Consider the following 27,129-nt stretch of genomic DNA (forward strand, 5'->3'; position numbering starts at 1 on the left):
TGAGCCCCTTTCTCTTGTTTTCTTAATTTTACTTGTATTGCTTTTCTAATATGGTGTGTTCTGATTACATGCTAGTTGAACATCCCAAAACCTCTTTCCCATGGAATAATATGTGGCTCAGTGATTCCATAGCACATGTTGTGAACATAGCCTCAGTGATGTTCGCCAACACTTACCTATGTTTTCTACCTGATTTCTTTCTCTTTGCGTCTTGAAGACTAGTAGAGACAATTTAAAATACTCATTGGTTCCCTGGAGCACATCTGTTCTGTATCATGATGTTTTATTGTTTTATTCTTTCTCTTCCTGCCTCTCTTCTTTCCTTCTTCCTCTTTTTACTTTCTCCCTTCATGCTCTGTTATGTTTTGATTTTTCCCTGATGTGACTTTGACTCCTGGTGGACAAAACTGATGTACTCAGTGGAACTCGGGAGCTTGTTGCCTTACTGCTGAACTCAAATTGTTGATTTTTTAAGTCAAGATGACAGAGTAGGAGTATGGTGAAGTAGAGCACTCTGGCAGGCAGCCTTTAAGTCCGTCAAGTTTTCAGGTTCTTGCCAGATTGCTCGTTATTGGGAAGCATGGCCTGCACAGAACTTCCTCTCATGATGGTACCAGGGAGCACCTAGAAATATTCAGAGCTAAAACTCAAATATCGTTCCTGTTTAAAAACAAAAAAGGAGCTATTTTCCCTTTTTCATTCTGCAAAGAAAAAAAAAAGTTATTTCCAGCACAAGAGAAGACAGAGAAGAGAATTTTCTTCCTCAAACATCATTTCCACTTTGTAATCTAACTCAGCAAGCTGTAAATTTGTTAACAAAAGGCTTGAATATTTTAAAATGTTTACTTTTGGGCCACAGATTTAAAACATTTTAGTTTTATGACCTACATTATATACTGTGTGAATAGAGATAATATTTATCACCATTCAAATAGTATCACTTTGGATTCAAGAACTTGAAACTATAATACTGAAGACTAATTTAGTGGGAAATTCTGACAACTTTCTGTACTTTTATCTTTCTTGAAATTCTGAATGTTTACATATGAGGCTTTAGGTTTATTAACAAGTCAATAGTAAATGTATAATTTGCTACATTAAGTAATTTTCCACTGTTTGTAGTATTTAACAAGCTACTTTGGTTGCTTATTGGCTGACTACACTTCTATGTAGTGATCTTTCTCAGCTGCCTTTTTTATGTTGAGTGAAGGTACATCACAAGATGGTTAATAGAATTATCATTTATAGGAAGACGAACTTACCAGTTACTAAATCTACCAAATGTTGTCCTTATCAAAAGCAAAATTTGCAGATTGTGTTCTTTAGTTTAGGAGGTGTGTATGTTCTTATAGAGGATGTTTTACTTCCATTTTCTTAAGCATTTGTTTGTCCTGACAGTATTCAGAATGCCTGTGAAATGAGAAGTGGTAATCACCCATGAATTACTTTAAACCTGTCATGTTTTTGCCTTGCACCCATGGCTTTGTATCTGTGATCTTATGCCAAGAAAGGGTAGGGAAAAGTGAACCAGGTCAGAAATAGCCTCTGCTGATTTTTAGAAGATACTGATTAACATGACCTTAGGTGATGAACAGACTGTTGCCTGCTTTAGGAAACTGGTGTAACACATAACTTCAGTGAAAGGGGATTAATGAAAAAGAGATCAGGCACCAAAAAGAAAGTAATAGAGATTGTCAGTTGATATTTGACTTTGCTAATCCAATATGGAACTGTTAAGAAATTCCTAACTTTGCATTATCACTAGGAGCAGAATGGAATAGAAAGTTCAAGAATATCTTGGAGAAATATGCTGTGGGTAGAAATTGCCTTGATAACACAAATATTTTAAGTTTATTAACAGATGTCCTTGAAATACAGAAGACCAAACTCAGGTTCCACTCATTTGCTAGCATTTTACTGTTATTTTACTAACATTGTTTTCCTTACCTCTGAAAACTGTTTGGTATGTGTTTTTAAATTTTTGTTTTAAACATTAAGTTTATTTAAAATCTTTTGTGGTGTCTGTGTCTTAATACAAAATAGTCTAATGTTGGGAGAAGTTCCTGTTATCTTTAATATTTGAGATCTTTTAAACTAAGTGTAAAACCTCTCACTTCAGTGATTCAACTCTACTTGTAAACTCCCTGTGCAAATAATTTGGTAGATGAGATGCAGAAATTTTTCTATTCGGTAATCATTTAGGGTTAAGTTGCCATATTCAAAGTACATTGTGGCTGATTACAAAAACGGAAAGCCATTATTAATACATGGTAGTCTGCTTGTTTACACTTATTTGATTCACATAATTTTCTAGAAGTTTGAATTTGATTCAGCTACCAATGCTTAATTCACAAGTTTTTTTGACAGAGATAAAATCTTAAATTTCTGGTTGGATTCATCTCCCTTGTGAAAGAATTCTGACTGTTGATTGGACAGATCAAAGTAAGTGCCGTCTCTTCTTGAGATCAAGTATCAAATTCTGAATTGGATTGACTAAAAACTTCTTACTTTGGAGGCATCTCAGCTTTTTTTTGTTAAGTGTTTTGTCTTCCTAACTATGCAAGTTGCAGATATTTTGGTAATAATAGTTATCTAAAGCCAGCTTACTGCTACGACTATAAAAGCAGCAGGTTGTCTGCTAAAAAGAGACTATACAACTATTTCAGGTGGATTTTAGAGTATAGAGTTACCAAAACTAAGATGAATTTTACTAGGGCAAAGAAGATAGAAGAATGATTCTTCATTTCTAGTATTGAAAGACCCTAGTACAAGTTCAAGTTCCTCTCTTAGATGCTGTGACCTTTATCAAATTATTTACCTCATCTGAGCTCCAATTTCCTCATCTGTAGAGTGAAAATAACAAAACTCACCTATTAAAGGTTGCTGTGAGGAGTAGATTGAGATACTGCTTGTAAAGCTGCTTGGCACAATACCAAGCTCAAAAATTGGTAGCTGTCATCATCATCATCATCATCATTATTTTTTGACTTGTTCTCATATGTGCTTTTAAAATTCAAAATTTTCACTTGGCTTGAGGATAATTGTAACCTTTTATAGTCAGTTACTATAACTGAGCTATGCCATATGAAACAGTGCAGAGTGTGTAGGTTGGAAGAGTAACAATTTAGAAGCATTTTCGGGTAACCACTGAAACTGATCTTTAGAACCAGTATGGGGGCTTAAGAGAAGCGCCTGTGTGCAAGGTCTAGTTAATAAGGACCCAGGAGGGAATGGTAGTAATGAAAAGCAGTTGCCAGACCACATGTGTGACAAGTGTGAAGGCACTAAAGCATTGATTTGCTTTGTCACATATTCAAAAAGAAAACAGTAATTTTTATGAACAAGTAATACATTCATATGGTATAAAATTCAGAAGGTTCAAGAGTATATGTATTAAAATCTCCTTTCCTTCCCAGCCCTCAACCCCCTACTATCTCATCTATAGAGGCAGTCAGTGTTGACTGTTTCTTTTGTATCATTTCAGAAAAATTCTGCCGATAAGCATTAACATTTTTGTTTCGGTTTACCCAAATGGTAGAATGCTACATACACTACTTTGTTTTGTTTTGTTTTTCTTGTTTTATAGTATGTCTTAGAGGTCACTCTGGTCATATATAGCATATATAGAACGTTTTATTCTCATCCTCCCCTAACCCATCTCCCTGTTCTCCTCCTCTTCTCTTTCTCCCTCTTTAGTTTTCTAGATACCTTCTTATAGTAAGGAGCTTTACTGAAAACTTTTTGAAATTCACCTGTATTTCAGTTCTTCTTGTGGCATGGAGTATATATATTGTGTGGGTTTGTTTCTGTATAGTTTTATCAAACCTGTAGGTTTGTGTATCCGCCCCTATCTTCCTCCCACTCCCACCCCTCATCTCTAACCCTTGGCAAACACTAATCTATTCTCCATTTCTATAATTTTATCATTTAAGGAATATTATATAAATGAATCATACAGTATGTAATAACCTTTGGGGATTGGTTTTTTGGCTTTTTTCACTTGGTGTAATTCCTTTGACATTCATTCAAGTTGTTATGTGTATCAGTAGTTTGTTCCTTTTTATTCCTCAGTAGCATTCCGTCCCACTTCTCTTTTACAGCTGTAGAGTATTTTATTTTATGTCTTTACCATAACTTAACTTACCAGGTCTCTATTGATGTGTATTTAAGCTGTCTTTTGCTCTTATAAATTGTGAATTTCTTATATTGTCATCATTCTGCTGCTTCCTATACTTGCCTAATTTCTAGCAATGAAGGAACACTGCTAATGGCATCCTTGACATAGACTTCCTCAGAGGGTGACAGGTGCTTAAAAGCCAGCACAGTACAGCACAGTGGTGAACTGTCAAGGGACATGACAATAATGAAATGAAATGAAGTGAGAAATCTTGTTTTCTGGAAAATCCTGAATGATAGGATTCTGACAAAGTAAAGAACCATGGTGCGTCTTAGAGGGCTAGAGTGGCCAGAGTCTCTGATGGATGGTTCATTGTGCACACATGACTGGGAGTTAAAGACCATGGTTCACTGTCCTCTGTACCTGGTATTTATGCTTCTGCACCTCAGAGGTTGATCTGATCTCAGTTCTCAGGCTCGATTGCTTTCACATCAGACCAGCGTCAAGGAGCTTCTTCGTGACTGGGGCTGAGCTGCTGCAGTTTCAGACAGCCCTTGGCCTGAAGCAGGAGCTTGCATTTGTGATCCCACAAAGCCTATAGATTTAATAGTTTACGGTGTAGAGAATGACGACTTTGAGTCTTCTACTTAAGAAGCTTGAACTTTCTATCAAATATTCACATTCTTGTTACTGACAGTATTAATCTAGATTCTTTCCTATGGTATTTGAAGAATTAAAATTATTTCTTCCACTTTAACTTGAAATCCCATTCTCAGGTTTATTATTTCCAACAATGAATTCCTATTTCTTCACTAGGCATTTCTTATGTTTTTTTTTTTCTTTTGCAGCATCTAGCTCAGTGCATGGCTCATATCTGTTCAGTGAATAAATAAAAGGGATGTCTCCTGTGTGTATGGCAATGGTCACTCATTCAAAGTCGGACAGGTAACACATGAGTGAGGCAGAGGGTGGAGACTTGGCAAACTGGAGAACAAGGTAGGTCCTGTTAAAGGGGAAGCAGCACCTGCTCAGCCACAGCAGATTGTGGCCATCTGGGGAGTTGGAGTCTTGTGTTGCCAGGTTTTCTGGGTTTTCAAGAGAAGAAAACTGGATTCTTTTGTGGGATCTTCAGTATTTTAGCACCAGAAACTTTTTCATTTGGTTTGTTTGGGTTTTTTTGTAAGTGCTTTGGCCCACACAGACTCCCTATTATTTCACACTGGAAGGCTGCCAAGTTGAAACTTGACATTTAGATAAGAGGTTGAAGAGATCTTAGAGCTCATTCCTGTCAAGCCCCTTCGTTTTACAGATGGTTTCTGAGGCTGAAAGAAGAGAAGTGACTTGCTCAAAGTCTCAGTTACTTGATGGCAAAACAAGGCTAAAAGTTGATTTTCCTGGTCTGTAACCCAGCACTTTATTATCCTTAACTAGAACACCTCCTTTATGATGGCCTTCTTCACAAGTTCTAGATGGCAAATCCTCCAGTATAGTGTATGTTGTGTGCATGTGCACTTGTGTGCATGTGCATGTGTGTGACTGAGTTCTGTGGACCTGGAGATTCATTCTAATCAAAAGATATCTATCAGGAGCAATGTGACTCATTTGACTGCCTCTGAAACCATCTTCCTTGAATTCTCAGAAACATAAAGTAGCTGTATACATAGGATCTCACTTATTACTTGTTAGACTCTTTTTAATCACAGAAGCTTGAAAATTTGACAAGAGCATTGAATGGATTATTGTACGAGAGTAGTGGGATTTCTTCTAGAAAACCATGTGTGTATTGATGTTTATAGAAGCAGCTAACTTATGGAAGCTTGTATCTGAGCTATAAGCTCAGCTTGCAGAGAGTAATTTTGTTTTCTATAATTTATAATTTCTTATGTAATATAACTTGCCTATTTGCTTTGGCTCCAATGACAGGTATTATTCCTACTTCACTTGGAAGTTCCCTATTATTCACCTTATTAAAGACAAATGCATCAACTTGGCAGTGAAGTCTGTCAATAACATGATCCCAACTACTTCTCCAGCTTCCTCTGCTGCTTTTCTTACCACGTGTACACAACACTGCAAGTGCACTGTATGACTACTGTTCCCTCAGCACTCCCTGAAATTTCCTGGTTTACTGCCTGCTTTTTATCTCATCCTTTAGAAATTGTAACTATCCAAAGGCCCATTGTACATGCTACCTTCTTCCTGAAACTTTGCTGTTTTGCCCCCTCCTTCAGCTCTCATGGGGCTTTGCTTATATTTGTTCTATAATCTTCTCTTAATTTGCCTTTCTAGGAGAGTAACTTATACACCTGTCTATTCTTTCTTCCGCATCCCTTCCCACTTCCAAATGCAAGCTCCTAGAGGGTAAGAACTGTTTTATTATTCATCTTCCATCCTTGTAACACCAAGTATGCAATACCTATTATGTATAGTTGGTGCTCAACAAGCATATTTAGAATTGTGTGTAAAATGTGAAATTAATTCATAGAGGTAAATATATATGTAATTCACAAAACCCCAATTTTCGTTTGCTTCTTCACTGCCTCTGTATCTTTTGGTTGGTAGCATATCCATAGTGTTACATAAATCAGGCATCACAAGTTCAAATGCCTGCTATGGACAGGAAGATATCGTAAGTGAGAGAATTGGCTAGCAGTTTCATAATGGCATGCTAAGTTTTTTCGTCAGAGACATATGTTTTTGCCATTGGACATAGGAATATTCTTTATTCTCAGAAAAATCTCTTTCCCATTTTTTCTTAAAACATCTGGCTCTCTTTAGCTTTCCTGCTTTTGGTAGGAGTGTAAGTACAAATATTAATTAATTTTCTTCTTTACTCTGAGAAAAACAACAGTGGAAGCAGAATGATTTTGGCAACTGACTCTCAGCCTCAGTATTGGGGAGGCAGTAGGGCATGGTGGGGACTGGGATGTTGCAGAGTGCTTGCCCTATCTCAGTGAGACAATTCTCCAGCCAGTGGTTGCCATAAAGCAAGGTAGACTCAGTGTTACCAGACAAGATAAAGTGGAAATCTGGATTTTTGTATGAAATAGTAATTTCAAAATACTATGAGGACAGTACAGTGGAGGCAAAACAAATCACATCTGGAAGCAACATATTTCAGTCATTATTTTGGGATTTCTGACATAGACCATAAGGGATGGCAAATCCTGAAAGACAGTTATTGCAAAGAAGATATGTATAGGAAAGGAAACATCAGGTTATATCACATAGATTATATAAAAATATTTTGACCAGCACCTTTTAACTGATACTTCAGAATGAGCAATTCTGTTTTCATTGAGCCAGATGGTAATACATAATGTACTGGTGCTGAATTTGCAGTGGGTTAATTTTTGTCCATTGCTTACTTTCACATGAAAGCATGTATACTGTCCCCCTTCTTGGATAACATCCTTCCAATGCCTCCGTTTATCAAGATACAGGTAAGCACCTTGTGTATGCACAGTGAGATAGCACACGCCTGTCCCAGGGAAAGAAGACAGCAAGAATTCCCTTTGGTTAAGTGGAGCAGCTGAGCATCCATACTTGGTTGTGAATTTGACCAGGATGTTCTCTTAACTCTACATTACTTTCTACCATTTCCACTGGGGAAAGAAGATGTGTGTCCTTAAAGCTTCTTTGTTGGCACCTGTCAGTGTCAAGGTGGGTATACTTTTGCTATGTTTGATTTCTTAAAGTATGTTTTAGGGCATTATCTTTTTCAAATTTATTTCAGCCATAAAATATGAACTCATTCTCATTATTTAAAAAAAATAATTACAGATAATACTAAAACCTCCCATTGAGCAATAGACACCTTAAAATCGTAGAGGTAGTTACCGTTATCATTTTGAAGTACAGCTTTCCAAACCTTTGTGTGTTTATATAAGGGTATAGTTTTATTGTTTTTTCCATGAGTGATATTTTTTTACATGTTATTTTGCAGGCATATACATGTCATATACATATATACATATACCTGTGTACATATGTATTCCATTGTAGGTATTTAACATAGATTGTTTTCCCTTATATGTGATAATTTTTCACTGTCATAACAATGTTGCTTTGAACATCCTCATAAATGCCCTTTTGGGGGCATATTTTTGGACTTTTCCAGGGAAAATACAGAAGAATTGAATTACTGGGCCATAGAGAAACAATTTCTTCTTTCATGTCTTCTTAATAATTATCCATACATGTGTTTTAGAGAGAGTCTTAACTTAATGTTTAGCATATCAAAAGAAATTTTTTTTTGGTATTTTAGAATTCTAGTTTTATATGCTGCTCTCATTGGAGTTCCGCCTTTTGAATCAATTTGAAATTGAGATGGATAAGCAGAATAGATTCAAGGTAGTAGCCATGGTGCAAAATTAGTAAGCTTTGGGGTGATGTGTTTCAGTGATGGGGAAATTAAATTTTCAGTTGAGAAGAATCATGAAGTTCTTTTTTCTAAGTCTTCCTCTGCTTCCTTTAGAATAACAACAACTGGATCCACAGGAGCTATGAAAATGTCTTCTCACATCACACATTTTCTTTAATACTAGTTTGAATAATCCCGAAAAGTGTAGGTTTTGATACTGTACCCTTTTTGGGGGGAAAAAAAAGTATTTGTTTAGTGAAGTCTGGAATATCCACTTTTCTTAAAAGAAACTAGTTCACTTATTTAGGCATTAAAACTTATTAAAAGAATATTCATTACACAAATTACAAAGATTGGAAATGAAAGAGAAGACATCACTGCAGATTCCATGGATATTAAAAGGATAACAAAGGAATACTATGAACAACTCTTTGCCCACAAATTTGATAACCTAGATGAAACAGACCAATTACTTGAAAGACACAATCTGCCAAAACTCATACTAGAAGAAATAGACAATTTGAATAGGCCTGTCTATATCTGTTAAATAAACTGAATCAATAATTATTAACCTTCCAAAACAGAAAACACCAAATCCAGTTGGGTTCACTAGGAATTATTTCAAACATTTAAGAAAGAAATTATACCAATTCTTTGTGATCTCATTCAGACGATAGAAACAGAGGGAATACTTCCCAATTTATACTATGAGGCCAGCATTATCCTACTGTCAAAACTGAAGACATTACAAGAAAAGAAAACAGACTATAGATCTCTCTCAAGGAATGCAGAAATTCTCAACAAAATATTAGCAAATCAAATCCAACAATGTGTAAGAAGAATTATACACCACAACCAAGTGGAACTATCTTAGGTATGCAAGACTGGTTCAACATTCAAAAAAAGTTAATATAGAATGGAGCAGCAGCAACAACCAAAAAAATCAGTTAATATAGCCCATCACATCAACAGGCCAAAAGAAAAATCACATGATAATATCAATCGATATAAAAGAAGTTTTTGACAAACTCCAACATGCATTTATGATAAAACATTCAGTAAACTAGGGATAGAAGGGAACTTCCTTAACTTGATAAAGAATATCTCCGAAGACTCTACAATGAATGTATTTCATCATACTTAATGGTGAGAAACTTGAAGCTTTCCCACTCAGATGGGGAACAAGACAAGGATGTCCCCTCTCACCACTGCTTTTCAACTTTGTATCAGATGTCCTAGTTAATGCAGTAACTCAAGTAAAGGAAACAAAATGTATATAGATTTGGAAGGAAGAAATTTTGTTCACAGATGTGACTGTCTCTGTAGAAAATCAGAAAGAATCAACAAACTCCTGGATTTAGGAAGCAATTATAGTAAGGTTTCAGGATACAGAAAGTTACTATGTAAAAGTCAGTTGCCTTCCTATGTACCAGCAATAAACAAGTGGAATTTGAAGTTTAAAATGATACCATTTACATTAGCACCCCCCAAAATGAAATACTTGGGTATACATCTAACAAGATATGTACAAGATCTATATGAGGAAAACTAAAACACTCTGATGAAAGAAATTAAATAAATGCAGAGATATTCCATGTTCGTGGATAAGAACACTCAGTATTGTCAAGATACCAATTCTTCACAAATTGATCTATAGATTCAATGTAATTCCAATCAAAATCCAGCAGGTTTGTTGATTTTGTGTGTGTGTGTGTGTGTGTGTGTGTGTGTGTGGATATCTACAAACTGATTCTGAAGTTTATATGGAGAGGCAAAAGTTTATATGGCTAGAGCAGCCAACACAATATTGAAGAACAAAATTGAATGACTGGTACTACCTACTTGAAGTTGGACTTCAAGACTTACTGTACAAATATGGTAATCAAGACAGTGTGGTATTGGTGAAAGAACAGAGAAAAATAAATAAGTGAAACAGGATTGAGAGCCCAGAATTGACTCACATGAATATAATCAACTGATCTTTGACAAAGAAGCAAAGATAATATAATGGAGCAAAGATAGTATTTCAACAAGTGGTGCTGGAACAACTGGACATTGGCATGCAAATAAGTGAATCTAGAAGCAGACTCATACCTTTTACAAAAGTTAACTCAAAGTGGATCACAGACTTAAATGTAAAACACAAAACTATAAAACTCCTAGAAGAGGACATAGGACAAAATCTAGATGACCTTAGCTTTGGTGGCTTTTTAGATCACCAAAGGTGTAACCCACAGAAGATAGAATTGATAAGTTGGACTTCATTTAAATTAAAATTTCTGCTCTGTGGAAGATATGGTCAAGAGAATAAAAAGACAGACCACAAGCTGGGAGAAAATAACTAGCAAACCATGTATCTGATTAAGGGCCATTATTCAAAATAAAAAAAAAACCTCTTAAAACTCAACAATAAGAAAACAGCCCAATTTAAAAATGGGCCAAAGACCTTCACAGACACCTCACTGAAGAAGATATACAGATTACAAACAAAAGATGCTTCACATCAAATGTCTTTAGGGAAATGCAAATTAAAACAATGAGATACAGCTACACACCTATTGGAATGGCCAAAATCCAGAACATTGACAACACCAAATGCTGATGAGGATGTGGAGCAACAGGAACTCTCATTCATTGCTGATGAGAATGCAAAATGGTGCAGCCATTTTGGAAGGCAGTTTGGCAGTTTTTTACAAAAGTAAACTATTTGTACCATGCAATCCAGCAATCACACTCCTTGTTATTTACCCAAAGAAGTTGAAAACTATGGGAAAACAATAACCTGCACATGGATGTTTATAGTAGCTCTATTCATAATTGCCCAAATTTGGAAGCAACCAAGATATCCTTCAGTAGGTGAAGGGATAAGCTGCAGCACATCCAGACAATGGAGTATTATTCAGCACAAAAAAGAATTTAACTATCAAGCCATCAAAAGACGTGGAGGGAACTTAACTGCATGTTACTAAATGAAAGAAGCCAATCTAAAATACTACACACTGTATGAATCCAACAATATAACACTCTGGAAAAGGCAAAAGTATAAAGACAGTAAAGATTAGTGGTTGCTATAAGTTAATGAGAAGGAAGGGAGGGATTTTAGGGCAGTGAAACTATTCTGTATGATCTAGTGGATACATGTCATTATACACTTGTCCAAGCCCATAGAATGTATGACTCCAAGAGAACTCTATGGGAATATATATGGGAAATCTCTGTACTTTCTGCTCAGTTTTGCTGTGAACCCAAAATGGCTCTAAAAAATAAAATGTACATGTGTGTGTGTGTGTGTGTGTGTAGAGAGAGAGAGAGATTTCCTGTTTTTGATATGCACCTTCTGCTTTCACTAAATATGTATCTGAGTATGTTGGTAGGGCCTCTACAAGATCGGAAATGCGTTCCCAAAGTTTATTGTCAGGGAAGAGTATTGATAACGGAGGCCCTAACCCAAGAATTTGTATGGTTCTAGCTGAATAGTTGCTTACATTCTCTAAGTACTCAAGCATATGATTACTCTTTTCTTTAAGTATGCATGGTTGGAAAAATGGTGAAATATGAAAGTTTCCCATGTGAAGAGTAGTGTGCTAAAGCTATCAAACTTTGCATATAAGAATTACCCAGGGATCTGTTAAAACTCCCAAAGTTCAGGCTACACCTCATAGCAATTAAATCAGAATCTAGAGTTGGGACTCAGGCATCAGTAGTTTTTAAAGCCCCCCAGTAGTTCCAATGTGTAGCCAAGTTTGAGAACCAGTAGGCTAAAGGAGATTTTAAATTTTATTTCATCTCCACGTGAAGATAGGTTCATTTAATCACAATTTCCAAAGGCCCTGGTCTGTCAGTAACTTTGCAAGTGTAGAACAATTTGGATGTGTAAGAAAGCTATTTGGTAATAATAAACTCAAGTGAAAACTAAAGTCCACCTAGCCTGAAAGAGTTAATGTAGTTTCCAAAGGAATCTTGGGCACAGGAAGAATCTGGCTTATTGGGAACAAATAAAGCCAAGATTTAAAATGTCTTTTAATCTAACACACATATGTGCCCTGGGTCTGAAAACAAGCCAAGCCCTTCAAGTTGTGGTGAAGGTTCCTAACCACAGATAGAAATGAGTTGTTGTTGGGGAGGGTAAACAGAAGAGGAGTGCAGTGCGCATGCAGGACAGGTTATTTTTCTATGTTCTGAGAGCAGAACTAGCTGACAGTTCTGATTATCTGTGTACTCAGAACAGAACAAAACCAAACAAACCCTAACAAAATGAAAACTGTCCTTATAGAAGCACTGTAATCTATGGTGTGTACTTTTATTTGCTTCTTCCTTAGGGCACATCACTCCTTCTATAAAACCCTTTCTCAAAGATTCTGATTCTATGTGGATCATGGGGGTTTTTTATTTTGAAATAATTATGGATTCATAGGAAGTTGGAAAAACGTCCTCACGAGAGAAGTCCTCATACATCCATCACCCAGTCTCCCCTGTGGTAGCATCTTACACAAATAGAGTTATGTATCAGAACCAAGAAATTGGCATTCATTTACACCACAGAGCTTGTTCAGATTTCACCAGTTTTACAGGCACTGAAGTGAATGTGTGTAGTTATATGCAGTTTTATCATGGGTGTCTTTGTGTAACTAGCACCACAATCATGATAGAGTACTTCATATGGGATTTTAAAGAACTTAAGGGATGTGGAATGAATCACTTTGCTTGTAGTCCCATCCCCAACTTGTGTTCAGGGTTTTATATTGCTGGGGGCTGCCACTTTGAGAGGGTAGGTAGGTAGCATAGCTTTTGCAACCAAAAGTGGCTTTGGGTCATCTTTTTTTCTTGAGATCATCAATACAGGTGTGTTTCTCAGTAACTATGCCTTGAGGAGGTAAATCATGGTCACTTTATTTGAAGGAAATGAACTGATAAGTATTTTCCCAAAATATACAAGTCTGTTATTGATCTCAATTTGGGGGGCAAATTCACCAGTTCTGGCACAACAGCAGTGGGCTGAATGTTAGGAAATTCTTTTTCTGCCAAGTTTTATAACATTTGAGATTTGCTCAATAATTAGTACATTTTTCTAGTTCCTAAAACAGTGAGAAGACTGTCCACCTCCAAGAGAAATGCCCTGATATGTTTGAAGTGAATAGGCATGATTCTATAATAAAGAAATGAAAACAGTCACTTAATAGCATATTCTAAGCATTGTCAACATACCAAAATCTGCCTCACTCACATTGTTTAGGTAATTACTGTCTCCAGAGCTTAAGGATACATAATCATTATCTACTATTCACATGGCATGAGGATTTTAACTATCTTTGCAACTAGCATATCAAAACTTGGTTGTTTAGGAATATAAATCCAGTGTTATTAAGCTTTCTGTTCCCAGAATTTGCTCATAAGTCTACAATCTAGCAAAAACTATGTGTGTTCTGTTCTAATATCTGCATCCCATTCTCTTCTGTAGAAACTCTTATTTCTGACACTATTTTTGGTGAGAGTTCTATAGGAAAGAAGAGTTCTGGAGTCTGTTCTGGTTGGTCCAGAGTCAGTAAGCCCTGACGAAGTAATGGGATATATAATGAGAAATGAAGTGTCTAAACACCAAGACAGTAATCTTGAACAAAAGCAGCTTTAGGGTATTTGTAAGGATTATATTCTGCCAGATGTAATTGTGGGGTTTTCTTTTTGTTGTTGTTGTTGTTGTTGTTGTTAGGAATTTAATAGAGTGAGAAGTCAGCAAAACATCAAATTGATAATCCTATTGTCTTATGAAACTTGATTTTTGAAAAAGTTCAGTTTATTCAGAAACAGTAGCCAAAAAACATTTAGAGTCTCAAATAGTCTGAAAAAGGTAATCACCTACCCACATTCATGAAAGAGCAGAGGAGGAAAATAATCAACTTTAATAACTATAAAATGAAAAGAACCAGAAAAGAGGTCAAATTATTTTCAATAAGAAAGCAAGCTTATCTTTATAAAAATGTAATTCTCAACATAGATTTTAAATGTTAAGAGAGGAAAATCAGGGTTGTGTCAGTAAATTCTCCCCACCCACCCACCCACCCAATCAAGGAAGCCATGAGCCAGCCTCTTTAAGAAGCAGAAGTTTTGAACAACTGTACAAAACTTAATTTGGAAAATATTCAAGCTGAAAACCAGTCTATTCAATGGACACTGGTACAGTGTCCCAAAAAGCAGTTGATAAAAACAAGAAGTTGAATAATTTTTGAAAAATCGCGAGTCACTAAGTTTATAATTAAAAAGGTGTCAAAAGTGCAATGTATTGCACCAGAAATTGACAGAACATTGTCAACTGACTATACTTCAATTTTTTTAATGGTTAGAAAAATGCAATGTATTATATTGCTGTTTGGAAAAAAAAAAGCAGGTTGATGTCTTAGCAACCAACTAGCAAATAGCAATAATAGTTATGTAATGTGTCAAGTAAGCACATCAACATAGAATTGTTATAAAGAGTAAGTGAGGGATGCATATAGAGATTATAACACAAGACTTTTTTTTAAGCTGGGTTTTCTTTACCTCAGAAAATATTAACATAGCACTTTAAAGCCAAGTTTTATGTTATCATCACAGGTATTAGTGCATGTTACTACATGGTTATAGTAATAACAAAATTCAGAATATTTTTAAATCAGTAATGTCTCACATCAGTGCCATTCTTTAGAAATGATTCTTCTTCACTGTAAAGCAGTACAAATTCATGATTTTGCTAACAGTTTATGACTGCTGAGTAACAATATTTACTAAGCTAATATTTACTAAGCACATACTATTTACTAGGAGTGCTGAGAATTTCACATGTGTGATTTTATCTAAACCTTAGAACAGTACTATGAGGTAGGTACTATTTCATTAACTCTCTTTTACAGATGAGAAAGCTGTGACCAAAAGAGTAAGTAACTGGCAGAGATCCATAGCTGGTAGGTGCTTGAGCCGGGAGGAAAAGACCTCCAGAACCCATGCACTTGACCGTGCTCTACTTAGGAAAGGTATCGGTTGAGGGGGAAAGTGAAGGCAGAAGGGCAGCAGATCAGATAATTGAGGATAAAGTGAGGGGAGTAAGGGAAGAGACAACACTCTTGCCTAAGGCTAACTTTCTAAGCCAGAAGCAGTTACCATGGAGATGGGGGTTTCAGCCACAGAAATTTGTAAAGGTGGGGAGAAAAAGGTTTTTCTAAGGGAAGACTAGGACCTGATATTTGTATGCTGGGTAACTCTGGAGAACTCAGAAATGACTAAACAAGAGTTTGTGAGTGTGAAGGGGTAAGATTGTGAGAAACAAAGTAACTCCGAAAGGCTCTTGGTGAAAGAGGAGGCAGACTCCTCAGTGAGTGGAGGGACACGTAAAACTGGTGAGGTTTGGAGTGGATGTTCTTGTACTGTTTTCATTGTCTGTACCTGCTCTCAACATTTCATCAGGTATTCCCTTCTTCCTCTGGGGCTCAGCATCTGGTTTTCTTAAAAAACATGAATGAGCATTCAACTCCTGGGCACGTGGTTGTACGGTTTGGGTTTATATATTCTGAAAGAGCTTCTTCTCGGTCTGTAGGAATTGTACACCCATGAAAAATACTCTTTTCATGAATTATCTTTTTCCACAGGTGAGTACTTTGTACATATTTTTAAATGTGGGTACCGTGATCTGTGGCAGAGACATAGAATGCATTATTAATGCTTTCACATAGGTAACCAGAGCTCATTCTTTACAGCGTGTTGTATATACTTAAATCTGACCAAGGATATTTTTATACACTCTTGAGAAGTATTATACTTGTTACATTGTCACAAGCTTATCTTTTCCCCCAAAGCATCAAGTCCTAAAGCAATTGTTAAAAATTATAGAGCACTTTTCAAATACAAATGCATATAATTTACTTATCAGCCTGAAAGAACTATAACTTTATCTCTTTCCCACCCATCATTCTATTTCTTTTTTTTTTTGATTTCCTCAGTCCTGAGAAAAATGACCTTACATTATGTGAAATCTATACAAATACCTAATAGAGCCTGTGTAAAAATATCAACAGGTTTTTAAAATTTCTATTTTGTTTTGAATACATGCATCATCAAACTATGTTTGATGTGTTTGACAGAACAAAACTATAAAGAAAAGAGCTAGAATCAAAGATTATGAACATTTAGAAAATATAAGACTTCATCCAGGAAACTGGTTACTAAAATTTCAACAAATTTTGTAAAGATTTTAAAAAGAAATATTTTCTAAAGGCACGTGTTATGTTATTACGGAAGTCTTATTTTAAATTATTAATTTCTTCTGAGGATTCTACATTTCATCATTAAAACAAAGATAATTTTTAAAAAGTGGACCTCCATGGGTCTGGGGTGCAGAACTTTACTAAAGAGTGCGTGCTATCTCCACCATGTATGTTTGCCCTTTCTCTGATGGAAAGGAAATGGTTCATGTACCGCTTATACACCTAGGAGATGTCTTTGGCTTCTTCACCGTATGAATCCAGTTTGGAACTGTGTATACTAAATGAAATCGTGTTTGAAATAAAGGTCCCAAATGAACCTTTTCCTGCATGGAATGCCAGTTAACTGCCTGCATTTAATTGATATTTGGACATTGTCTCCTCAACAGTGTCATCATCATAAACCATAATCCAGGCTCTATTGTCCATCAGCGAAGGATTAGACAATTATGCAGTATTTGACCAGACACTGAACGTGTCTAATTTGGAAGAGAATAGTGCCCACATACACCTTGATGGAAAGAATAACATGACCTTTGGCAATACTGTGACTGCTGAAAGAATACAAGAACCAACTCTGACTGTGTTCCCACCATACTTGGTAGAAACAGGAAAATATAATAAAATAGAATTCTTCTGTTGGCAGAGCATATATATTTATACATTCTTCTGTGTTTAGTTCAGTGGTTAGAGAACACTTCCTGGAAAGACTGCAGTACACAAGTGTTTTCAATTTGAGCTTGAGCGTTTCATCTAATTGGTCCTGGGATAAGGTTCACTGCCCTGGAGGTGGCTTGGCTCAGTGTTTGAAACACACACTAATGAATTTCAGGTTTGGGACAGAAAATGGCTGCTCTACATTGGGTAATTGTGTGAACTTGGAATTATCCCATGAATGTCTTAAATATGTGATGTCACTTTGGACAGTGGGTTCGCCAGTCTCCAAACAGATAACTGGTTGCCCTTGCTCAGAGTACTCAGTGCTTGCCTGCTTTTAAAAATTTGGATTTGGCAGAGTCCTTCATTTTTGTAATGGGAACATTGTAGGAGGAAATAGGGCAAAGATCATCTGAGTACAGTTGGATGTATTGAAGGACACTTGAAAATAACCTTAAAACAACTTGAAAAGACTGGTTTGGGCTGAGTATGTTTGTTTTCTTTTTCCTCTTAGCTGTTTGGGGTGAGGGAAAATTCAAAAGAAAGTCGTCTTTCCTACCTTTTTATGTTGGTACATCTAGCAGTAGTTGAATAGATGAGATTTTATCTCATCTGATCCAGCCCACTTCCAGTCAAGGAAGTGGGGTAGCTGAATATGGAAACATGTTTCATGTGGATGGGAACGAGTGAGCTAATGAAGCCCCAGACACCCCTCAGTTAGAGCGGCAGAGTTCGAGCTCTGTGTGACGCACACTCCACCTGCCCATCTTAGGCAATGCTTTCAAAAACTTGATTCTGACTAGCTTGGAAGCTAGATGCAGTTACTCAGCTTTGCAGACGTCCTGCCTATATGCTCAGAGCAAGTCACAGTTTGTGTTGGGCCAGTAGGGAAAAAACTGTTTGCATGAATTCCTTTATCTGTGAAAGATAGACCATGATCTGTAATGTCTTTAAGGAGCAGCAGAATTTCCGTTTCTGTGTGTGATGCTGTCTTTGGCCCAGTTCCGCTGTTCATCTTTGAGGCTGTGCACAGTCTGTGGAAAGCCTCCCGCCTGGGCTTCAATTTCTCCTTCCTCATTTAAGCAGGGCGGGCCAGCTAAGCCCCAAAGGCCTTTTCTAGCTTTCATAGTCTGAAGTTCAGTTTCTTCTGCACATAGGAGGTTGGGGCATTAATTGCATTGGTCAGCTAGAGACTATTTGGGTTATCCAGCTAGTTAACTCTTCTAGCAGACAGATGTGAATATATAGCAACACTCAATTCCTACAGAAAGTTTGTGTTGGGCTTGCTAGAATAATCAGTGGACATCCTGGTAATGAAGCACTCCTAAGTGCTGGGCAGGGATTGCCAGAAGGTAGTGCCACATCAGTGCTGGATGCTCACTGGGGATGCTGGCCTGTGTGAGAGCATGGGCAGCAGCATCAGGGGGTCTGCACCCAGCCTGGCATCAGAAGGTCGTGGGTTCTTCACACTCCTGACCACCACTACCAACCCAAATGTCCCAGCCTCAGAGCCTTTAGTGACTTACTTCACAGTTCTAAAATTTCTGTTTGGTTATTTTTTTAATGAAGATAGTATCTACTTTTCAGGGTAAAAAGCTGAAAGGTAGTGTATTTGAAAGTGTCTTGCAAATAGGTGGAGCTTGATAAATAGGTAACTAAAAACAGCAATTTGTAAAAACCCCAAATGCGATAACCTTATCTGAAAGCTGAAGGGGAAAAAAATAACATTTGTGTGGTAACATTTCACATTTCCTTACAACCTCATTTTATAGATGTAAAGACACCTGCAGGTTCCTAGGGTCATGATACCTGGAGATGAGTGGAGATTTAAGTCTTCTGGTTCCAAACTGTTGTGTTCCTTTTGCAATATTTTATAGTTAATATTAAACCTCTGATAACTCTGGAAAAGGAAATAAATGATCTAAATGATCAAAAATGGTAATAGTACCTATTTGAGGGGTTTCTCATGCCCTTTTTATATAATTGCAGCTGTGCTGACTGCCAGTTAAGACAAACCCTGGAAACCCAGGCCAGTCACTCCTCACTTTGTCTTAATTCCGAAACAGCTCCTGGGGATAGCTGGAAGATTTGAATATCTCTGGAATGTCACTGTCCAGTTTCGAAATAACTTTATAAATGGGTTTCTTCCAGGAAGGATCTGAGTCTTTGCCTGCCGAGACAGCCCTGAAGAACTCCTGTAATGTCAAGCTTGCTATTTCCAAGAAGCAGTCTGGGGCCTGCATTCCCAAAGAGACCCACAAAGAAGAAAAGACGTGAAGCTATGAAGTCCTGGCACCATACAGACTTCACTGCCTGATGCTGCCTGTTCCTTGGGTGGTGGGCTGATAAGAGCATCCCTGCTCTGCTGGCCCCTGATTTTTACAGCCCCAGGAATCCTTTGCTCCTTCATCAAATACAAACCTTAAAATGATGGTACTGATGAGATAGCCATGAAAGAAAGCATATTAGGGACACTGCCTTTGTAGAAGTAGCTGATTCCACTAATGGGTGATGGTTTTAGTAAGTGGGAAACTCTGACTCTGACTGAAATGAGATCTGTGTTCAAAAGAGGTTTTTAGTATTCTTTTCCTCAGTGCCTAAGGTGGAAAGGACTGCCCTCAATCTTACCACTGTCATACCTCATTGCACCATCTTTTGGGGCTGAATTTGAAAGACTTGGAATCATTCCTGCTTCCAGAGCCCCAGGACCTCACCCAAACTAGCACCATTAACAACAGGACATCCCACAGGGCTTCCAGATCCAGCCTGGCCCGGGGTTTGCCACCACTGCATGCTAAATGACCACCCCAACCTGGAAAGATGTGGGAGCACTGCCCCCCACCCACAAGCCTTGATCCCCAAGAGCCTCACAAAGGAGGCATGGTCCATTTTCCCTGCAGGTAGGCTTAGGTTTCCAAACATACTCTGATGGAGCATCTGATCAGTGGATGCCGACAGTTCTTCCCTCTCTTGGAGGTATCAATACACTGCTGTTTGTGATCACAGTCAAGTGAGAAAGGCGAGAAGAGGGAAGTGTAGTCAGTGACCAGACTCACCTAGCACCCACAGAAGAAGATGCCAGCCTAACAGCTGTCAGCCACACACAGGAGATTACAGCTTCTCACCAACGAAATTAAGCCACTTGCTCACCCTCTACTGATGCTTTACCTCTAAGGTGCCACCAGTGTGCCTTCATAGAGATCCCCAAAGGACCGAGAAACTTGTGTATTGTCTGTTATTTCCAGAAAGGATTTGAGATGACTCGCCATGGAGGGCCCACAGATAAAACCGGTGGGGAGAATAAAGATAAGAACCAACTGATGGAAAGAACAGAAATGGTTGTAGAGAAAACCTAGGCCAAGACTAGGTGCTGCAGCTGAGCCCAGCACTTAGTCCTGGGCCTCCTGGCACTAAGGCGAAAATATCAAAGCTACGTAACCATTGCAGAGTATTGTCGAAATGGCATAGCACCTGACCTCTGGCTACATTTCTGAATAAAGAGTGGGTGTATACTCAGTTTGTGGCATCCACCTGTTGCCTGAGAGATGTGGTGGCTGTAATCTTCATGGGTGGTACAGAGATTAGCCCTAGGCTGCCCTGGCTCTCAGTGATGTAAGGACAGACATGGAAGGGGATCTTTTCTAAAACTCCGATCACCAAGGGAAGGCACTCATCAGAACCCATGGGGCCCAAGTACATGGTCTTACCTCAAAGTCATTCCCCTTGTTATAGTGCATATTGAGAGTTCGAAAAAGTTCTGAGTCGCGGAGAACCACCAGCATTTTGGGATTTGTGACACCATCTGAAATTGCTTGCCGGGCAAATTTCTCCATTTGGATATAGAAAAACTCACGAAAGTTGCTGAACCACTTGATCATCTGGGAGGTAATGCAGCGGTTGAACTGTACAAACAACAGGGTCCATGAAGTCAGACATTTGCCATGAGGTGCTCAGAGTCAGAACTATGAGCTTCCAGTTCAACACAGGGATTAACAAGAATGGCTTCTGTCGACATTAAACAGGGCTTCCTTTAAAAAAGAAGCCACAGCTATTTTCCAAACCTTTTCAGTTATACACAGAAAAATCTGAATTAACCAAAATGCCCATTAAAAAATAAATGTTTTTTATAGCCTAGATTTATGAAGATTTTTCACACAGGCAGCATCTCAGCCTGGAGCCAGAGATGCCACTGCTTCCATCCACATGAAGGGGAGCTACAGTGCACACATTCTGACCTAGGCCTTGCCTCACATGGGAAGAACCTGCTGCCACTAGGGAGTTTTGCAGAGGCTGAAACTCAGTTGAAGGACTTTACCTGAACATCTGGGAAATAAACCTTCAGGAGGTTGGAGCTGGGATAGCGTGTGAAGAAAAACATCAGTTTGGCCTTCTTCAAGTGACCCGGATTGAGGCCCTCCTGGATTTATCCCAGTGTCAAGGAAAACTAACACCAGTTTATCACATAATTTTGTCAAGTTATCCAAATAGTGAATTACCCTGTTCCTTATGGTTTCTGTTTGTTTTTTTTTTTTTTTTTGGTTGAATGGTGTGTCTGTTCCATTTTTTGTCTCCAGCAAGTATGATCAGATAAGCTTTTTCTTTCCAGATGCCGAATACCATGTATGTACAGTAAAAGTGCAGAATTTTAACAACACTCGGAAGTGTAAAAGTTCTGAGGCATATGTGATATCAGATACAGTTTGTTGTACTTGTATGTGTGCTTTCACAATAGGGTGAGAAGAGACAGCAGCTCTCTCCCAGATAAACCATTTCGAAATCCAAAGTGAAGATTTACTTCCCCTCTCTGCCTCAGCTTCCTCAGCTGCAAAATGAGAGGAGTCGACTAGATGGCCTGCATCCTGGCTCTCATCACTGCCCTTGCAGTGTTGAGCCAACAAGCATCTAACCAGACTGAGCACCAGATCACAGTTTGCTTTGGTTCAAGAAGCTTGAACTGCTGGGCTGCACCTCCTGTTCTCCGTTTGCCTGGCAGAACTTTCCCTCACCCTTCTTGTCTCAGCTCAGATGTTCCCTCCTCTTGGAAACCTCTCCTTGCTGAATTAGGCCTTCTTTACCCTGGGCTATCAAGGCTCTTTGTATAAACCTCTTTTGTAACAATGACGTTATTGGAATTTTTATTGCATGTTTGTGTCCCCATTTAGGCTGTGAGCTCTTTGAGGGCAAGGACCTTATCTTTTCATCTTTGTATTCCACATGCCTAGCCCAGTGCTGGGAACAGAGTAGGTGCTCAATAAATGTTTGTTGGCTGAAAGAAGGAGTGAGTGATTAAATGGTTAACCTTAATCCATACACAAATATGGAAATTCTATACCAACCCATTCCTCACTCTGGGAACAGATTTCTTTCCCTTCAAAGAGAGCAGGGGGCTGTGGTGTGAAAACCTAGCCCCAGGGTGGGAGGGACGTAAAGATTCTTACACCAGAACATTTAGCATTCCCAGAAACAATCCAAGGGCTGGGTGAGAAGCATTATACAGAGTAACCTTGGAGCTCAGGCCTGAGAGCTGAAGCTTTAGGACAATTAAGACTTCTTTTTTTTTAGGGGGAGGGGGTAATTAGGTTTTTATTTATTTTGGTTTGTATCTATTATTAGTGGACGTATTGGTCTTGAACCCAGGACCCTGTGCATGCTAGGTATGCACTCTGCCACTGAGCTATACCTTCCCCCTCTTCTTAGTAGGATATGTCGGTTTAGCTGAAGCTGACTGCTTACACTTATAGCTGGCCCAGGCAACCAGACTGCTGCCCAGGAGGCCCCCTGGCCCCTGCCTCATTGGCCCTATGTCTTATCCTTCTTACAGGTTCAGAAATGCTGTGGAAAGAATCCTGGATTGGGAGTCCACAGACCCAGTTTCAGATAATAATTTTGCCACCTATTCCCTGTGTGACTTTGGGTCACTTACCTTCTCTGTGCCTCATTTCTGAACTGTAGACTGTAGTGGTTGAAGCTTGTGTTCAGCAGTCAGATGCTGGGTTTGAATCCTGGCCCTGTCTTGTGACTTTGGGTGAGTTAGTTTGCTTCTCTGTCCCTGCCTCTCTGATGCTGTTCTAGAGTGAATGCTTGAGGATTGTGAGATAACACAGGCCCACAATCCCTTATCTGAAACACTGAGCCAAATGGAGTTCAAGTTTCAGAATCCTTGTTATTTTATAAGGGCAATATTGTGCATGTATGACACATTAGTATATGACCACAGCAGGGTCTGTGGCAATCTTCTAATCCAATAGTTTAATGTTCTCCTAGCAAAATCAGTGACTAATTATACTAAATGAGATCCCATAAATAGTCTGCTATCATTGCAGGTCAGGTTTTGTGACCAAGAAAGTTTCCCATCAACCTTAGGGGAATCAAAGAAATCATAGGGATTTTCAGAGGGTTCTGACTTTCAGAATTGTGGCTAGGTGATGGCGAGCCCTCACATGGGAAATGCTGGCAGCAGTGCCTGCCTCGGAGAAGATGTGTAGTAAATGCTCCTCTCATTACTGTCTCATTGTCACACCTGCCTTACCTGTTTCACAGGGATGTCATGTGAATGTGAACTTCTTTTACACTTCAAATCATCTTATGCTTAGGTGGCTTTTGTGGCCCAGAGGGATAAATCTCTAATGCTGGGATGTTGGCAGTAATGAGGGAATAATTGGGGCCAGGATGCTGCCTGGGGTCCCCAAATCATTGCAAAGGTAGCCAAGCACCTGACCCGGGCAGCCAGGCCCTGTGGATGGGCCCCGAAACCTCCTGAAGCTCTCCGAGCCCAATCCTCATTTTACGAGGCAGGACCTGGCACACAGGAGGCACTTGAGAAATAGCAGCACATCCCTTACAAGGGAAGCAAAGAATCTATGAGGACTGAATTTCCAATGTTCTTCCATCACTGCCTGACTCTGACTGGGAATCTTATCCAGTGGCCTCTTATTAAAGGCCCAGACAGATAGCTTTTCTCCCACAGGGCTATCACTTGACAAGAAAACTTCTATGTTGATATCTCTATGTCTACTGCCTGAAGAGGCACTGGTGGCTGGTGAGGTGCTCTTAGCATTGGTTTCGTAGTTGCTCATTGCCTGCCAGGGAAGCACCCAGCCGCAACCGAGCTTTGAGAGTGTTTCCAATACTCATGACCAGCAGGGGGCGCTCATAGCATTTAAGACACAAGAGCCAGCCCTGGTGTGGCAGTGAGCTGGTTCCACACCACCCTGCTGCCCTCACTACGGCTTGCCAGGTAGAGGACGACTTCACACCTGGATGTGCGACTCCACAGACACACTGACCTCTGGAGCCTTGATTCAAGGCTGTCCATGAGAAGCAGCAGCATGAGCTCAGCTCACAAAAAGCATCATCCAAAATACATTATAATCTCAGGAACTTTAGTCCTACAAGATGTTTGTTGCAAAAGAGTTCTTTGGTCATATGAGTTTAGGGCTACATATGTTCTCCTTTTAGAGCTTTACATGGGACTTCAGCATGTTAAAGGCTCTGAGAAGTCCTGCAATAATGAAACTAACCAAGTATTTATCCAAGCTACTTTTTCTTCTAATTCAACAGCGATTAATATCCTAAGGGAGAGTTACTCTGGGAAAAAACTGTTTAAGAGTGGGGTCTGCCTAAGGGTTGCAAAGATGATGCAAAAAGATTCAGACCCCTGCAGACCACCCTGGGCCCTGCAGCCTTCCCCACGGGGGCCTCCTCTCTCCCCACATGCCTATAGCCCCAGGCTCTCTCCTTCTCAGCAGCAGCTAAGAAGCTATTCCTTAAACTGAAGCCTTCCAACCCCTTTCAGCTGCCTCCAGTCTAGTCCCTGAAGAAAACTTCCCCTTTCCCAACTGCCCTAGAAGTTTCTGGTCTCTCATATCTTCCCCATGAATTATGTACTCAGTGCAGGCCTTTTGCCTGTACAGCCAAGAGGTTCCAGGAGCCATGCCTCAGGGGAGGCCATTCCTTTGACCCCCTCTGCCAAGGTGTATGGGCAGCTGACAACCAAATGATGGGGTTCTTCATTCCATAGGGTATTTGTTGTATTTCGGGAATCCATTTCAGTTTAAAAACAAACACCCAAAGGAGTAAGTCAGCAGTGGTATAATCTAAGGTGTCACGGAAGAAGGTAAAGGAACCCTCCCAGCATCCTTAAAGTGTGAGCACCACTTTCCCAGGAACCTGACAAATGTGAGCCACGGGGAGGAAGGCCCAGAAGCAGTGTTCAGAAGACCCCTGGGGAGCAGCGCTGTTCCTCCACCAGGAAGTTATTTGTCCCCGCCTCCCCTCGTTGTCCAGAGATCCTGTTTCTCTGGGCTGTGACAAGAACTTCCATTACTAGTAAAGGATATGTGGACTGAAGAGAAAGGAAGTGCATTCGTGACAGCCTGCAGGCCATCCTGCTCCGTCTTCACCGAGGGAATAAGGGGCAGTCTTTCCAGACAGGTGGACGTGAAAGGCCAGGGGCACTGCTGCTGCCTCAAAGCCAGTGGTCGCATTTTGGCAGCTCCCCAAGGTCGCAGGGCCACCTCTGAGGAAGGCTGACTCTGGGGAGATGAGTCCTGGGAGAGACTGCCGTGCCAGTGGCCTCTGGGTCCATGGCCCAGTAGCTGGGTGAGCACCTGGCCTTCCTGACTGTGAGGAGGCACAGCCAAAGGACAGTTTGCTGGGGGCCCCTGATAGGGTTTGGGGATCATTCGTGGAGAGACAGGGTAGTTGGGAGGATCTAGAGGTTTGGCCAGAGATAAGGTTCCCAGTGGAAGCCCTGCCCGTGGCTGGGCCCTCGTGGGCAAGGCAGCCAGAGGAAGTGGGTCTTTACAGGCACCTCCCTCAGGAGGGCAGGGCCCACTTTTGCCATCCGGCACCAGCCTCTGGAAGCCTCCGCCTGGCTGCGTCAGGGGGCCCGGTGGATTCAATAGCACCTTTTGTAATACTGAGTCCACAGCCTGCGATATTGCTCCAGTCAGTTCTTTCTTCAGAATCTCCAGCAAAGCCCCTGCTCCAGAAGAAAGGAACCTGGCTTCTTCAGACTGGGTTTTGCCCTCACACACTCTGTGTTCCTCTGCCGCCGAGAGGCCCCTGTTGGAACCCTGGTGTTGGTCGCTGTCCACCCCCCAGGGCCTAGACCCCCAGCCATTCCTCTGCTTTACCCCCAGAGGGCCCCTTCCCGTCTCAGAGCCTCCTGGGCCCTGAGCTGTGGCCCTGGGCCCAGCAGCCTGTAGGATGTGCTCTTGCAGGTGTCTCAGCTGTTGCTTCAGCAGGTGAAGCTGTTCTCTCACCCAAGGGCCCCCCTTCCTGCTGCCCCGGTCCCCAGCAGGGCCTGGCTTCAGGGGGCCTTGCTGCACGGGAAGGCTCTGCTTCCTCTTCCGCTCCCGGGACTTCTCTGGACAGCACAGGCTGTCCCTGGCTGGGGTGTTGCCTGGCAACACCAGAGGGTTAGGGGAGACACTCATGCCTCGGACAATGGTCTCTACTCTGGCCCTCTTTGCCTGGATGTGTTCATCCCAAAACCAGTCAGGGTCGGCAATGCTAGAACTGGGGACCTGTCTCCAGAGGAACGGGGAGTCTCTGCCCTGCTCTCGGGGGGATGGGCTTCTTCCATCTTCTATACAAGGTTGTGCCAGGTGCAAGCAGGCCTGGGATGGAGGAGAATGCAAGCTGGAGTTTGGATCCATCCCCTGGCTCCGCAGGCCCTTGCTCAGTGGCTGCTAATCAGCTTCCGTGAGAGGATCCCTCCTGATGTCCTCAGCTGGAGGTGCACCTGGAGTGAGCTGGGG

The 27,129-nt window shown here is 40.2% G+C and overlaps 1 protein-coding gene and 1 long non-coding RNA gene across 2 annotated transcripts; one reads left to right on the forward strand and one right to left on the reverse strand.

Annotated features, from left to right (window-relative positions):
• Nucleotides 1-4,839: 4,839 nt before the first annotated feature.
• On the forward strand, nucleotides 4,840-21,695 carry LOC135321327 (uncharacterized). Its single transcript, XR_010381034.1, has 3 exons — nucleotides 4,840-6,478; nucleotides 7,555-7,780; nucleotides 19,517-21,695. It is a non-coding gene; the product is annotated as an uncharacterized LOC135321327 (long non-coding RNA).
• On the reverse strand, nucleotides 19,417-27,105 carry PROX2 (prospero homeobox 2). Its single transcript, XM_010976497.3, has 5 exons — nucleotides 25,711-27,105; nucleotides 24,622-24,633; nucleotides 21,681-21,782; nucleotides 21,073-21,267; nucleotides 19,417-19,602 (listed from the first exon to the last, which is right to left on the reverse strand). Exons 1-5 carry the CDS (start codon nucleotides 27,025-27,027, stop codon nucleotides 19,417-19,419), a joined length of 1,812 nt encoding a protein of 603 aa, XP_010974799.3. The 5' UTR covers nucleotides 27,028-27,105.
• Between the last annotated feature and the right edge of the window lie 24 nt (nucleotides 27,106-27,129).

The sequence above is a fragment of the Camelus dromedarius genome, chromosome 5 (assembly GCF_036321535.1).
Source record: "Camelus dromedarius isolate mCamDro1 chromosome 5, mCamDro1.pat, whole genome shotgun sequence".
Classification (NCBI taxonomy): Eukaryota; Metazoa; Chordata; class Mammalia; order Artiodactyla; family Camelidae; genus Camelus; species Camelus dromedarius.

Excerpts from the sequence above, each read along its gene's own strand:
- PROX2 (XM_010976497.3), bottom strand. The coding sequence starts at position 27,027 with ATGGATCCAAACTCCAGCTTGCATTCTCCTCCATCCCAGGCCTGCTTG. Across the intron at positions 21,268-21,680 it reads TTTATTTCCCAGATGTTCAG|TTCAACCGCTGCATTACCTC; the intron begins GTAAAGTCCTTC and ends TTGTTTGTACAG. Across the intron at positions 19,603-21,072 it reads ACAAGGGGAATGACTTTGAG|GCCCCAGACTGCTTCTTGGA; the intron begins GTAAGACCATGT and ends TTGGGAATGCAG.